Source organism: Gadus chalcogrammus, chromosome 1, assembly GCF_026213295.1.
Source record: "Gadus chalcogrammus isolate NIFS_2021 chromosome 1, NIFS_Gcha_1.0, whole genome shotgun sequence".
NCBI lineage: Eukaryota > Metazoa > Chordata > Actinopteri > Gadiformes > Gadidae > Gadus > Gadus chalcogrammus.
Window position 1 is genome coordinate 5,459,962 of NC_079412.1, and position 15,488 is coordinate 5,475,449.

At 42.5% G+C, this 15,488-nt stretch overlaps 1 protein-coding gene across 1 annotated transcript; it reads left to right on the plus strand.

Moving 5' to 3' along the window:
- The first annotated feature begins 13,187 nt into the window (after nucleotides 1-13,187).
- tshba (thyroid stimulating hormone subunit beta a) lies at nucleotides 13,188-14,227 on the plus strand. Its single transcript, XM_056579407.1, has 2 exons — nucleotides 13,188-13,403; nucleotides 13,612-14,227. Exons 1-2 carry the CDS (start codon nucleotides 13,242-13,244, stop codon nucleotides 13,876-13,878), a joined length of 429 nt encoding a protein of 142 aa, XP_056435382.1. The 5' UTR covers nucleotides 13,188-13,241; the 3' UTR covers nucleotides 13,879-14,227.
- The last annotated feature ends 1,261 nt before the right edge of the window (nucleotides 14,228-15,488 follow it).

Below are 15,488 nucleotides of genomic sequence, written 5' to 3' on the forward strand. Positions count from 1 at the left end.
CAGAAAAAGGAATGCAGGAAGGTTGAACGCATCTGGCGTAAAACAAAACTTCATATTCACCATGATATCTATAAAGAGAGCCTCCGTGCCTACAATTTAGACTTAAAAAATGCTAGAGAAACATTTTTCTCCAATATCATTAAAACCAACACTAATAATGCAAAAACCCTATTTGCAACTGTTGACAGACTGACCAACCCCCCAACAGAAATTCCACCTGATCACGCAGAAATGCAATGAGTTTGCAGCTTTTTATATTGTTAAAATTGAAGGTATCAGACGCGCCATCAATATCTCCACTTCAAACAAAAATGTTGGACTACCACCCTGTTCAGGCAAAAATTACGTGGCAAGGATGGCATGCTTTAATGTTATAGACTCTCAAAATCTTGTGTAAACTGTGACACAACTAAAGCCATCCACCTGTTGCCTTGATACTATACCTACCAACCTATTTAAGAATGTTTTCGACTGCCTAGCAGTAGACATATTGCAGATAGTTAACAACTCTCTCCAGTCAGGCAATTTCCCAAAAGCTTTGAAAACTGCAGTTATTAAACCCCTTTTAAAAAAGTGGAGCCTAGATGCCTCTATTATTAACAACTTTATAATTGAGCAAGTGAAGGAATGGATGTGCCGAAATTTCCTTCAACTAAGTGAGGACAAAACAGAGATAATTGTATTTGGTTCTAAAACGGAAAGGCTTAAAGTAACCCAACACCTTCACTCTCTGTCCCTGAAAACCTCAATCAAAGCCAGAAATCTAGGGGTTATCATGGATTCAGATTTACATTTTGACATTCACATCAAATCAGTTACAAAATCGGCATATTATCACCTTAAAAATGTAGCAAGACTTAGAGGGCTCATGTCCACCGAAGACTTACAAAAACTTGTACATGCCATTATCACTAGTAAGCTTGATTACTGCAATGGTCTCCTTACAGGTCTCCCAAAACAAACTCTGAGGAAGCTTCAGCTTGTTCAGAATGCTGCTGCTAGAGTTCTAACAAAGACCAAATTTTTTTATCATATTACACCAATTCTGAAATCGTTACATTGGCTTCCTGTAAGTCAGAGAATTGATTTTAAAATCATGTTGCTTACCTATAAATCCCTACATGGTTTAGGCCCAAAATATTTAACTGATATGCTTCCACTACATCAGCCATTTAGACCACTTAGAAGCTCTGAGACCAATCTGTTAATTATCCCCAGAGTAAACACAAAACATGGGAAAGCAGGATTTAGTTACTACGCAACAAATAGCTGGAATAAACTCCCAGAGGATTTAAGACTTGCCCCAACTCTGAGCACCTTTAAAACAAGACTGAAGACTTTTATGTTTGCTATAGCTTTCTGCTAAATAACTTTGCCTTTATTTTCTATTTTAATACTAAAATGCCTTTTTAACTCTCTATTTTTTTTTGCATATGTTTTTCTTTTACTTACCTATTATTTTATTATTTTATTATTATTAAATTATATTAACTAAAAAAATCATTGATAATATGGACCGCTCACAATTGTTCATCTTGTAGCCTACTTTGCACGCTGAAAGTGGGGGGTGGGCTACCGTTGGATGTACATCAAGTCAGAGATGTGAGAAGTGCGATCTTATATTCCCATTTGAGTTTTATATCAATGTTTTTCTATTTAATGTAGAATAACAGAGATCCCCAATTTCATTTTAAGTGCAGAGAGAGACCCTAAGCACCAAAACAGCACAACCGCAAGTTTACAGAACATCCAGGGCCGAGTGCTCTGTGAGAGCTGCTCTGAGTGCATGTGGGCTTGTTGTCTTGGTGCACAATTGTGCAATTTAAACTTAAAACTGTAAAAGTGTACTTTTAAAAAACGTATATTTTTGCTTGTCAATTTGCTGCGAGGATGTTTTTTTCGATCCATAGTTCACCGGCAAAAATGATGCACGCTAGCTTGTGTCCATGTTCAATGAATAGCTACGATAGATCTCTTGTGGGAGGGAGCGTGAGTGACAACACCACCTTAATCGAGCTTAGATCAGCTAGATCAGATCAGTTAGTTACTGATCTGAGGACAGCAATGGCAGGACATTGACAATGAACTGATAACAAACAAGCAGAGTTGATAACTTTATTGCTGTGGGGGTGCTATGGTTATGCTTTCACTAGATCAACTGGAGAAACAAGCTGCACTCAAAACTACACAGAGAACGTAGAAAATTTGTATGTCAAATTTCAGTTCTTTTCTTACTGGTCTTATGCTAGCACCCCACTGTCACAGTCATTGATGTCAAGGTTGCCTGCCAAAACAAAATGGATGACATCCATTATATTCTCAGTGGAAAATGCATTTTAAGAAAGTCTAACTGTGCATTCACATCAGAAGTGAATTGAGCTGCCAAATCACCGGAAGTCATTCACTTTCTATGGGCAATAACAGGGCCGCTGCTGGCCCCTTTTTTATATATTAGGAAAAAACATCTAATTTGCCGAAATTGAATGATACAATTAAGTACAAAAAACTGTGGGCCTCTTCATAGCTAATTTACATATTTTTATAATTCAATAATGTATTTCTTTTTTTTACAAACCTTAATTTTTGGTGCCCCCTCAGGTACTTGGTGCCCTACGCACTCTGCGTATAGGGAGCAGCGGGCCTTGGCAAGAGCGACCAAAGCGACACAAGCGTCAAATGCTACCAGCGGCAAAAGGTGAGCGACCAGAGCGACCAAAAAAAGGTGAAGACGGCTGAACTTTATGCAATTTACTATGACGCGTTTCGGCGGCAAAACACTGACAGCCAATCGGAATGTAGACGCTCTTCGCTTGCGTGGATCCCAGGGTACACCGAACACCGGCACTTTGGTTCCAACCTACTTTTATGGTTCCTACTGACTGTACAAAATGTCGACTGAAAAATGTATCGCGGCTGTAGCCTACAAGACCACACAGAACAAGGGAGACAAGTCTGACTGGACACACACAAAATACATCACATTAAAACAAGAAACGCGTTGACAGACAGACAGACAGACAGACAGACAGGCCTAGATAGATAAATATGTTCCATTATTTTCCTTGCGGAGCCAGCCAGTCTTGTGCGCGTATGCAAATTAGCCATGTGCGCCAATGTCAATTTGTTTGAGTGAGCGACAATGAGTGCAGATCATGATTTCCAGATCATGATTTGCAGATGCAGATCAGTGAAACATATTTTAACTAGCCCGCAACGTTTTTTGTTCTCGGTTGCAATTACATTTTAGGAGGTTTTTTTTATATAGATATATTGGAGGGGAATCACTGTCCTACTTGCTGTCGAGGCACTTTATCCAACAAGAAAAACATTTTTTGCATTAAAATGCGCTTTTGATGCACATTTATTGCGATAACATGCATTTCATTCGATCGGTCGGTGAATGATAATTATGTTAAATAGAATAGAATAGAAAGCTTTATTGTCATTGTACAACGAAATGCAATGAGCAGCTCCTTAAAAGTGCACACATGTTATCGAATATATAATACATAATAATATACAAAAGCAATATATAATAAAAATAAATAAATAATAAAAATAAATAAAAATTGAAATACACAGTAAAACTTAAATACACAGTAAAGACCACAAACAGACAACAAAAATCAGTGCAGGTCTGGTGACAGCTTTGGGAAGCTGTCACCAGAGTATGGTGACAGCTTTGGGAAAGAAGCTGTTCCTGAGTCTATTTGTTCTGGCATATATGGACCTGAAGCGCATGCCAGAGGGCAACAGGTTGAAGAAATGGTAACCGGGGTGGGTGGTGTCCTTCAGGATGCCTCTGGCCCTGCTGAGACAGCGGGAGCCGTAGATGGTGCTTAAGGAATGATTTTTTGCAGTCTCTTCCTGTCAGCCTCCATGCAGCTGGTGTGCCACACTGACACAGGGTAGGTCAGCAGGCTCTCGATGGTGGAACGGTAGAAGGTCACCAGCAGCTGTGTGTTTAGATGCTCCCTCCTGAGCACCCTCAGTAAGTGTAGCCGCTGCTGGGCCTTCTTGACCAGCGCTGAGGTGTTGACCGACCAGGAGAGATCAGCAGAGATGTTGACTCCGAGGAATTTGAAGGACTGCACTCGCTCCACACCTTCACCGTTGATGTACAGGGGGGCAGGGGCGGCTCTGTTCCATCGGAAGTCCAGGATACCGTATTTTCCGGACTATAAGTCGCGTTTTTTTTGTAGTTTGGCTTGCCCTGCGACTTATATTTCGAAGCGACTTATATGCCAAAATTGTTTGTACATAATCTTCGGCCGCAAGATGGCACCGTCATTCATTAGGCCTACAACTGAACGCTGCAAGCCTACTGCACCACCGAATAAATTATATTCTCGTCGTCATCGTCCTCAATGTCCTCCGGTTCAACCAAAGCTACCCCAGCCTTAGCTGCAATGTTGTGCAACATAGCTGTCACACATATCACAGCGCATGACTTGGCTGGCGAAAACTGGAGCCCTCCGCTGGAGTGGGACCGACACACCTATATTGCTATTGCAATTTTATTCAGTCTCTCCAGACTAAACGTTCTTGTTTAAATGTTTAAAAATAAATGCGACTTATACACCGATGCGACGTATATATGTTTTTTTCCTCGTCATGGAGCATTTTTTGACTGATGCGACTAATACTCGGGAGCGACGTATAGTCCGGAAAATACGGTAAGTTCCTTGGTCTTGGTGATGTTCAGTGCCAGGTTGTTAGAATCACACCACTCACCAAGTTTCAGGACCCCGCCTCGTTTCCCCCTGTTATAAGGCCCACCACCGTTGTGTCATCAGCGGATTTGACAAAGATGTTCTCTGGGTGGGTGGGACTGCAGTCAGATGTGTAGAGGGAGTAGTGTAGTGGGCTCAGCACACAGCCCTGGGGAGAGCCAATGCTGAGAGTGCGGGAGGAGGAGAGGTGAGGACCCAGTTTCACCTGCTGGGGTCGGTTGAGCAGAAAGTATTTTATCCAGGAGCAGGTGGGCATACAACCCCCAGGTTGATTAACTTGGGGATCAGAATGTCTGGTATTATTGTGTTAAAAGCTGAGCTGAAGTCAATGAAGAGCATCCTGACGTAGCTCCCCTCTTTCTCCAGGTGACTCAGCGTGAGTGGAGAGCGATGGCTATTGCGTCGTCGGTGGATCTTTAGTCCGGTATGCAAACTGGTGTGTGTCCAGGGTGGGGGGGAGACAGGCTTTGATGTGTCTCAAAACCAGTTTCTCAAAGCACTTGGTGATGACTGGGGTGAGTGCTACGGGGCGGAAGTCATTGAGGCTGGTAGTGGGTGACTTTTTAGGGATTTGGATGATTGTGGCAGATTTCAAGCAGGATGGGATAACGGCTTATTCCAGAGACTGGTTGAAAATGTCAGTGAAGACCTGTGATAGCTGGTTGGCACATGACTTGAGCACCTTCCCTGGTACTCCATCTGGGCCTGCAGCCTTCCTGGGGTTAACTGCACTGAGCACCCGCCTCACGTCCTGTACCTCAAGAGTGAGTGGGGGGGTGCTGGAGGCTCATGGGGGTTGTAGTCGTGGTTGGAGTGATGTGGCTGAGTGCTGTGTTTGAGGCTCAAAGCGGGCAAAGAAGCTGTTTAGCTCCTCTGCCGGGGGTTGTTGAGCGGTTCGTCTATCCTCCTCTTGTATTCTACTTTGGCCCACCTAATGCCTCTCCTCAGGTTGGCGCAATCGGCGCAGTACAATGCTCTGTCAACTGATCTGAAGGATGAGTCAGGGGCCCGGAGGAGCGTGCGGACCTGGCTTGTCATCCATGGTTTCTGGTTTGGGAACACCGGGATGCACTTTTCCACAGTGACATTCCCAATGCAGTACTTGATGTAAGACATTACTGTGTCTACAAATGTAGCCAGGTCTTCATGGTAGACCAGGTCTTCATGGTAAAAGGCTTCCCACTGTGTTTCTTAGTTTCTTAGTTAAAGTGTAATTGTAAAAATATAACCCAGGGTCTTTGTTCTGGCATGTATACCTATCAAATAAGCCCTCCAGATACTTTTTTCATTGAATATCGAGTTTGCCCGGTGCAATGTTTGTCTTCCATGTTATTGTTTAGGGGCACCGCGAACGCTTCTAAATCGGCACTTGACTTCACTTTATGAGGTTTTCTAACATTAATATGAGTTATCCTAACCTGCCTATAGTTCCCCAGTAGCTAGAAATGGTGTTAGGTGTAAAACGAGCACTAGGTATCCTGATCTGCCTTTGAAAAAATGAAAGCTCAGACGCTCCAATTTCAACTCCACTTGGTCATATGGGGCCAAGTTTTGTACACTTCTTTGTTATTTGGATAACCGTTCTGCTGCTGGTGTTATTGCATAACACGTCAGGTTCTCTGACGTCTCTGGTATTTCCACAACGAGACTCATAATGGGGGTTATCTCAGCCATGGTTGAGAAGGAATTGGGGGGAAAGGAACTTTGGTTTTTGATGCGTGAATGCAATCAATAGATTAAAAGGCTGACGAAAATATTCCAAAATGCTAATTTACTAAAATTATCCAAATAATCAGAGACATACAATAAGTGTGTTACAACCTGGCTCAACGGTTGCAACATTGAAGGGGAGGCCACACATGGTCTTGGATGAACTTAATACATTTATTAAAGAATACCGTGAACAAACAAACATAACAGAAACTAAGGATCGGGCTGCAGGCCAGGAAGAGAAGGAGTCACTTGATCGGGGCTGCTTTATAGGCTCCTGAGCCCAGCCTGCTCAGGTGAGCTGCATCTCGTTAGGTGATAATCCACCAACCAGCAACCTGCAACACAGAACACACCAGAAGCAGCACCACCACCACAAGGCAACCCTGTGACCGTCACACTTCACCCCATAAGACAGGAGTTCTACCCTGTACATTCATAAAGGGCATACACTCCTGTACACTGCAACAGAATACACACTTTCAATTTCACTTTGCGAGTTACAAAGGCGCACGGGACAAAGCATCCGCCATGACGTTGTGGGTGCCCTTAATATGACGGATGTCTAAGTTGTACGGCTGCAAAAACAGAGCCCATCGCATAAGCCTCTGATTAGGGTTCTTTTCCATCAGCCTGGAGGAGTACCACACCTGCTCCAACATGGCTGGCATCAACATGTAGTGTAAATGGCTGATCCAGTCTGGGAGCTAGGAGGAATTTAGCCAAGTTTACTGTCAGACTCGCATTTGCAAATCGTTCAAACAAAGCCCGGATGCGACTTAGATGATCCTCCCAGGTGTTACTGTAAATCACGACATCCCTCTTTTCTCCATACCAACCAACTCTTTACCATACCAACCAACTCTTTACCATACCAACCAACTCTTTACCATACCAACCAACTCTTTACCATACCAACCACCTCATCTCCATACCAACCAACACATCTCCATACCAACCAACTCATCTCAAAACCAACCAACTCATCTCAAAACCAACCAACTCATTAGCCTCTGATTAATCTTTGGTATGCCGAATATTGTGATGAACTGAGTTAAAGCCTTAACTACAGATTTGGCTGTAATTGTACGCAACGGATAGGCGGCAGGGTAGCGTGTAACCTGACACATGACAGTTAACAAATACTCTGAACCAAATTTTGACTTTTGGCAAAGGTCCAACACAGTCAATTATTATGTGTTCAAATGGGTTATCCACTGCAGGGATTGGAGAGAGTGGGGCAGGCTTAATTGTCAGATTGGGTTTACCTGTAAGTTGACAAGTATGACAGCTCTTGATATACCCTGCCACATCACCCTTAAGACGAGGCCAAAAGAAATACCACAGAATGTGACAGTACGTTTTCTTAACTTCCAGATGCCCAGTCTGGTCATGAGAACACTGCATCACTTTATTTCGATACTTAGTTGGGGTTACTACTTGGTAAACTGGATCACCAACACCATCCATGCCCTGTGGGACCCACTTACGGACCAATACCTCATTCTGCAGAAAGTACCCACTAGCTGCACTCCGAGCTTCAACGCTAGGCCGCACCTGATCAAACAGTTCACTCAACGAAGCATCCGCCTGTTGTTCAGTGATAAGTTTCTGCTGGGAGATAGACAGAGAATCAGGTACATGCAAATCCCTCCCACAGTCCAGTTCTTCATGGTCAACAGCAAAATCTTGAGGTTCCGAAGCTTTTGCCGCCATTGCCCGTGTCACAGCACAAGCGGTAAATACCTCAGGGAATTCAATCTTACAATCAGCTGGGTTATTCATCAACGGAGTACATGTATCAGGTGGGGCACCATCAACCCAGCCATGATTGCCAGCTAAATCATTACCAAGAACAACATGGACTCCACTGAGTGGAAGAGCAGGACGAACCCCGAGGTGGACATCACCAGTCACAAAGCCACAAGCCAAACTAACTTTGTGCAAAGGAACACTGAGAGTCTCTAAGCCCATTCCCTGCACTAGCAGACAGTCACCTGTGTCAGTGTCCTGAGAAAACTTCACAACAGAAGATAATATGAACGAGTCCTTTGCTCCTGTATCTCGTAGAATTTTTACTGGCACTTTATCCCTACCACCAGACACAGATACAAATCCATCCGAGACAAATGCTCCAAAACCAGAAAAATTCCCATTTCCAGTTTTATCTGCCTCAAGAACTTTATCAGAAACAACTGGAAGGTTCCTAATTGGAACACTTAAGGCAGCTGGTTTAGGAAATGCATTGCCTCCTCGGTTAAATCTGCTCTTCAGCCAGGTGCAATCCGCTTTCCAGTGTCCTCGCTCACGGCAGTAATTACAAACATCATCAAAGCCACCTGAACGTGAACTACGGTTCGGCTTTGCAGACTCCGACCACGACATTTTAGCAGAGCGGCCAATGTTCTGAGCCTGCACATCTGGAATACGGCTTCTCCCCAGCTTTCCTTTTCGAGCCATAATATATTTATCTGCCAGAATTGCTGCTTCATTAACCGTTTTCACTCCACGCTCATCAATATGAGTGGCAACTTCCGATGGAAGACTATCTTTGAACTGTTCCAAAACAATGAGATCACAGAGATCTTTAAATGTAATGACCCCTACTGCTGAACACCATCTATTGAAATATTTAGACAACTCTCTTGCAAATTCCACGTTGGTCTGTTTATCAGCCTTTTCCCAGGACCTGAAGCGTTGCCTATGAGCCTCTGGCACCAACTCGTATGCTCTAAGAACTGCATCTCTTACAGTGGAATAGGTCTGACACTCCACTGCACTAAGAGCGGAATAAGCTTCCTGGGCTTCTCCGGTGAACACTGATTGTAACATAACAACCCGGTCAGTTTCAGGCCAACCTCTCATATCGGCTACACGTTCAAAAAGGATAAAAAACGTGTCTGGATCTTTCTCGTCAAACTTTGGTATAAGACGCAAATTACGAACCACATCAAACCCTTTTACCTGTGCTGTAGCGGGTTCTTCAGACGATCCTGAACCCTCAGAATTACCCACAATCATTCCTGCTTTAATAAGGTCTAATCGGTACTGTTGCAACCCCAATTTTTCCCTTTCCAAAGACTGTTTTAGATGTTCTTTCTCCATCTCCGCATCTAATTTATCCTTTTCCAAAGAATGTTTTAGATGTTCTTTCTCCAACTCCGCATTTAATGTCAACAGCAGCAGCTCCTTCTGCTGCTCAAATGTTAGACCTACAGGAGGAGAAACAGACTCAACCGCAGCATTACTTTGTACTGTGGCTGGCAACACACCACTCTCAATTAAAGAAGCCCTCAATGCCCCTTTAATTTCCGCCTTTAACTTTTTATCCCCAATGTCAACACCATAATGCTCCACGAGCTTCAAAAGTTGGTCTTTTGTGCAACTATTCAAAATTGCCTCAGTGGGAGACTGAACAAAACTACTGACAGAAGCCATGACAAGACTGTTGATTATTGGGATGCAAATAGAATTGGAACTTCCCCACTAACTGCCTATCCAAAACTAAATAATCCTGACCCTAGTGTTCATGCAGCTTGCGGTGGGTATTTATGCACTGTAAACCAGCCGGTTTGAAAGGCGACCTGCAAGCAGACAACCCCCAAGATCCTTCGGACGTGCTCCCGAGACAATTGTCCGAAAACAATTGACACTAACCACGTTGCCACAGCACTACCAAAAGGATTAAACAAACGAAACAAAAATAATTCACGCAACCCAAAGGGGAAACGCAACTGAAGCCTAACAGGGGAAGTTCAAATTCAATCAATTTGAATGATTGGACAATCAACTGTTTAGCCTAACCTCAGCAGATTACCCAATGAAAAGCTCAATCCCCAACCATGCACTACTGATCCACAAAACCACAAAGGAGCTTCAAAACATATTAACTAGTGCACCAATTAACTGATAGAAACACCAAACAAAGATCAAGACTTACCGGCCTCCCCAAAAACCAGTCAAAACTATCAATAGTTTTACCATCGTGGAAAAACTCAAATTGGTCGGACGAGCCCCCATATGTTACAACCTGGCTCAACGGTTGCAACATTGAAGGGGAGGCCACACATGGTCTTGGATGAACTTAATACATTTATTAAAGACTACCGTGAACAAACAAACATAACAGAAACTAAGGATCGGGCTGCAGGCCAGGAACAGAAGGAGTCACTTGATCGGGGCTGCTTTATAGGCTCCTGAGCCCAGCCTGCTCAGGTGAGCTGCATCTCGTTAGGTGATAATCCACCAACCAGCAACCTGCAACACAGAACACACCAGAAGCAGCACCACCACCACAAGGCAACCCTGTGACCGTCACAGTGAAGCAAAAATACTAAACATGGGGGCACAGAATGACTTGGGAGTAAGATGTAAGCATAAAACGTTATTGTGCCCAAAGTCTCATTCTCAGATATGTGTGAGTGATCTGGGGTGTAAGTCTGGGAAGAATTGTAGCTCAAAATATCAAGAGTGGGCCGTTGTGGGTTACTTCCTCAAAATATCAAGAGTGGGCCATTGTGGGTTACTTCCTCAAAATATCAAGAGTGGGCCGTAGTGGGTTACTTCCTGAAGGGCGACAGCCCCCAGATTGATCATGTAACTTGTCCTTGAGGCCCTCTTTCATATAAAGTTTCATATAAAAATCGTAGTCCTTCGTCATTCAGAGCCCTTATGAATGGTGTGTTCTTATCACTTCCTGTATAGGTCTACTAGTTGATGATGATCATTTGGAAGTCCTTTTACTTTATTGACGCATTAAAGCTTCAAGAACCTTTTAAAGTGGTATTCATTTTTCATGTTTATATTGTCCAACAAAATGTATAAAAATGACCTTTGGAACGGATCAAATCAAACTTCCTTAGTGCCCCAAAAATCCTTGTCGTCCCAGTCCGTCCCAAAGTAAAGGAAATAAATGTCATCCCTGGATCAATCGAAAATCAACGTTTTGTATTGAAGGAACAGTCACATAAAATAATACTTTACACAACAATTCAGATGACTACAAAACACAAAGACAAGCAGTGTGGTCTCAGGGAAAGCAGCATCCATATGAATCACCATGGCAACGATGGAAATGAACTAACAAACTAAACTAAATCTACATTTACTGACTGAAGATTACCAAATTAAATGCACATTTATTGCCAGAAAGATTATCAAAGTGCATTTTAATGCAAATGCCGTCTACTGAGAATATAACAGATCCATTTTGTTTTGACAGACCATCTTGACATACGTGACGTTTTGCTGTTTCTTTGGCCGCTAGGGGGTGCTAAACCAGAAACGGTAATATGGGTTATTATGGGTGGTCTCTTCTGTCGTTTAGGTTGGAGATCATGTTCCTATGGAAGTTGAGGCCAAAAATATATCCTAATAAAGATGGGTTTCCTTAGAAGCGGGTTCAGCCCTGTGGTCAAAAAACCATATTGTTGCAATAAACTATGCGGTCACATTAGTTGCTACAGCATTGAAATCACTGCATAAACTTTATCTGAATATATTCTACCTGGTAAAGCCTGATAATAGAATGATTTAATGTTTTTTCAGAGATTAATGTTTTGGTTTGCCTTATTTTTAGCATATTAAGGTAACATGGCTTATCTTTGCTAGTATCATCCTAATATCACTGGCTGAAATTTGCCGGAATAGATGACATAGTTTGCCCTCTTGTAATTCTGAGAAACATGGCCTTCGTTGTTTAGTTTTTCATTGAGCATACAACCAGTCAACACAATGTTCAGCCGTAATATTAACCATGATCATGAGAACAAGTGTTAAAAAGTAACCCAAACTCTAATTTACAATCATATCTGTATGGGTAAAGGCCCCTTCTTGTTTCTGTTTGTAGGGGCTATCAAGCTTCGCATCTGGGAAATCTGCATGCAGACCAGATATTGGGATTGATATCTTACAGAGGATTTACAGATTATAATAATATAATACAACAATAATTTAGCAAAAATATTCCTTTGGGCGTCTGCCTTTGTTGGTGTGGAGGGGATAGAGGCAGTTGATATACTGGCCAAATCGTGGCCAGCATACACATTGAGAAAACACTGCTGTATCACTGCTGTGATATGAGCTTTCAGTGATGTATATATCAAAACCAATAATGCCCAGTCATTGTTTAGCATTTTTTATGGGTTGTATTAAACATGAAACTGAGGGTGCAGTGCCCCCCTATTGCCCCTTCGTAGAAGCAGGCCTGTGAGCAACCTGGAGCGACGACGGTTTGAGAGGAACCTTTGTTGAGCATGTGGACACGCATGCAGACACAAACACCCTGGCCCTCTCGGTGAGAGCCTTCGTTTTGCTCTGTGATCTTTGGCTGTGCTGTGTTAATTGCATGTGGTTCTTCTTGGTGATACACTTTTGGGTCCCTCTGCATTGTTATTCAGTGCTATGGAGTCTATAAAAAGACCATATACCAACCATACCCCCAGCCCCATCGCAAACTTAAAACCCTAAATCAGAAAATACAGAGTATTTCCTTTCATATGGGGACATCTAGTGGCATGCTCCTAAATGACCCACGGGGTTTACTCCTCCAAGTTATTATTATACCTGTGTTTTGAGTTCTTTAATGCATGTCAATCACATAATGGATTGGATATTCCCCCTCATCACACATGAAAGATAACGAGGATCTTGGTATGAATAAGGATTACAATGTTACAACATAAATACTGCCAACCTTCAGCGGGTCAGCAGATAACCAAGCATAAAAACCTGCTTCGGCTAAGAGCCACATCAAGTCGTAGATTGACCCATAGTTAGCAACCTAATTCAATCTAGAGAATGGATTATTTTGTGTTTGTGGGCAGCGTCCTCTTGCTGATGTTCAGCCCAGCTGCTCCGATGTGCGTCCCAACGGACTACACGCTCTACGTGGAGAAGCCCGAGTGTAACTTTTGTGTGGCTATCAACACCACCATCTGCATGGGATTCTGTTACTCTCGGGTATGTGCCGTTAATATTGTATCTTGCGCTGGGCAACTATTCACACAAACTTCAGACTAGTCATATTATTATATTTTGGAACTTTAATGTAGGATTGTTGAGACATCTAAAATTGTAACAGTTAAAATGTTTAGGCCTGATGAAGTAAAAAATAATAAGGGTTTCTGGGTCATGTTCTTATTCTACAACCATGATGTCAACCAAACAGGACAGCAACATGGGAGACCTGGTGGGCCTGCGCTTTCTGCTCCAGAGAGGCTGCACCTACAACCAGGTGGAGTACCGCACGGCCATCCTGCCCGGCTGCCCCAGCGAGGGCAGCTCTCTGTTCAGCTACCCCGTGGCCCTCAGCTGCCACTGCGGAGCCTGCAACACCGCAGTCGATGAGTGCGCCCACAGAGCCAGCAGCAACAGGCCCACGTGTACCAAGCCCGTCAGACACATCTACCAGAGCAACTTCCTGCTGCCCTTTTAATTTCTAAAGGCTGGCTGTTTGATTCAGGTTTTTAGTTTTCTTTTCCTATGCTTGTTTGGGGCTTTTCAGTATGTTTATGGGGTTAAGAGCAGCCAACTGTTGGATGTTATAATGACCACCATTTGCTTTTAATAATATTAATTCTATCGTTAGTATTAGGACTGGTCGATATTGACATTAGTATTTTACCTGTTGAAATACTGAGAGAAAAGAAAGGGATATTGGCATCAACCTAGGGTAATTTTCCACTAGGGAGTAGTAGTACCATGAAAAAAAACCATCTGAATATACACTGCATACAAACGTTTTGTTACTTTTTGTTTATTTCCAAATAAAGATATTTCAAATATCACGCATACAAATCTATGTTTTAATATTATTAATTTGGGCGACAAAATTATATACAAAGGCGTCCCAATACGTGTGTGTGTGTGTGTGTGTGTGTGTGTGTGTGTGTGTGTGTGTGTGTGTGTGTGTGTGTGTGTGTGTGTGTGTGTGTGTGTGTGTGTGTGTGTGTGTGTGTGTGTGTGTGTGTGTGTGTGTGTGTGTGTGTGTGTGTGTGTGTGACTCAGACTCCCTCGTGATGAACATACAATCTAGTCTTAAACCTGTGTCCCATGAAAGCCGCTGAATGAAAGCTTATGTCTGTAAATAGTGATTCATCTGTTTGTTGCTGTTCATTATCACATTGTGTTCTGGACGGCAGCAGACTGTACAGTATGCACTGTTAACTAAATAAACACATAGTCACATGGCCTTATCCTCACATGACATCCCACCGCTATTTCAGCCTGCATGACTCACTTTGGATCTTCCAAATCTTTAATAGCACTGTTGTGAGAGTATACCATAACTTTGCAGCCATTCAAAGGGAGCCATACATGTAGGTGTCTAAAATACATACAATATAATAATATTAATAATATAAAATATAGTTAATTTATGAGCTTAATTCTTTGTGTGCAGGGAACACAAATGTGTCAGAAAATGACATTGATTAATAAATATTAAAGGAACCATACCAGATCTGATTTAACATTAATGAAAGACGATATAGTAGATCCCTGCTCTCTGTTTCCTTTAGGGTTAGGCTTCCATTCTGCTTTCATAACACATTATTTAAATAGGAACAGAAGAGTGGTAGAAGGTGAAATGGCCACCATGCCTGTTCCATTGCCTTGAGAAAATATGTTAATGTATGTGTTTATTTAAATGTTAAAAATATAGACAGTGTGCCCAGTATGATAAATAATCATTCTAATTCCCTGGTTCCTATCCTTAAAACCCAGCCAGCTCCCAACAGGAAATTGCATTAGTTGTCAAAAAGTATTATTGAAAAGGCTGGCTTCTTGCCAAAAAGAGTAGACCTTCAGGTTTACACTAGAAGTGTGATGGGCAGATGTACAAATGTACTTTATATAAATGGCGCAAGTATTATTAACAAGAATTATTCAATCATGAAGAAATGTAAACATGGAGGATAACAAGGATATTGTTAACGGCAGCTATTTGCAATTTTCTTTTCACTAGCAGATTATGGTTGCTGTAATCCCGTTCAGGGAACGCTGCCTTGGAAACCACTGTCCTATTGAGTATATATGTTTATATAT

Coding starts and splice junctions, on each gene's coding strand:
- tshba (XM_056579407.1), top strand. CDS start 13,242: ATGGATTATTTTGTGTTTGTGGGCAGCGTCCTCTTGCTGATGTTCAGC. Junction 13,404..13,611: donor TGGGATTCTGTTACTCTCGG/GTATGTGCCGTT, acceptor TCAACCAAACAG/GACAGCAACATGGGAGACCT.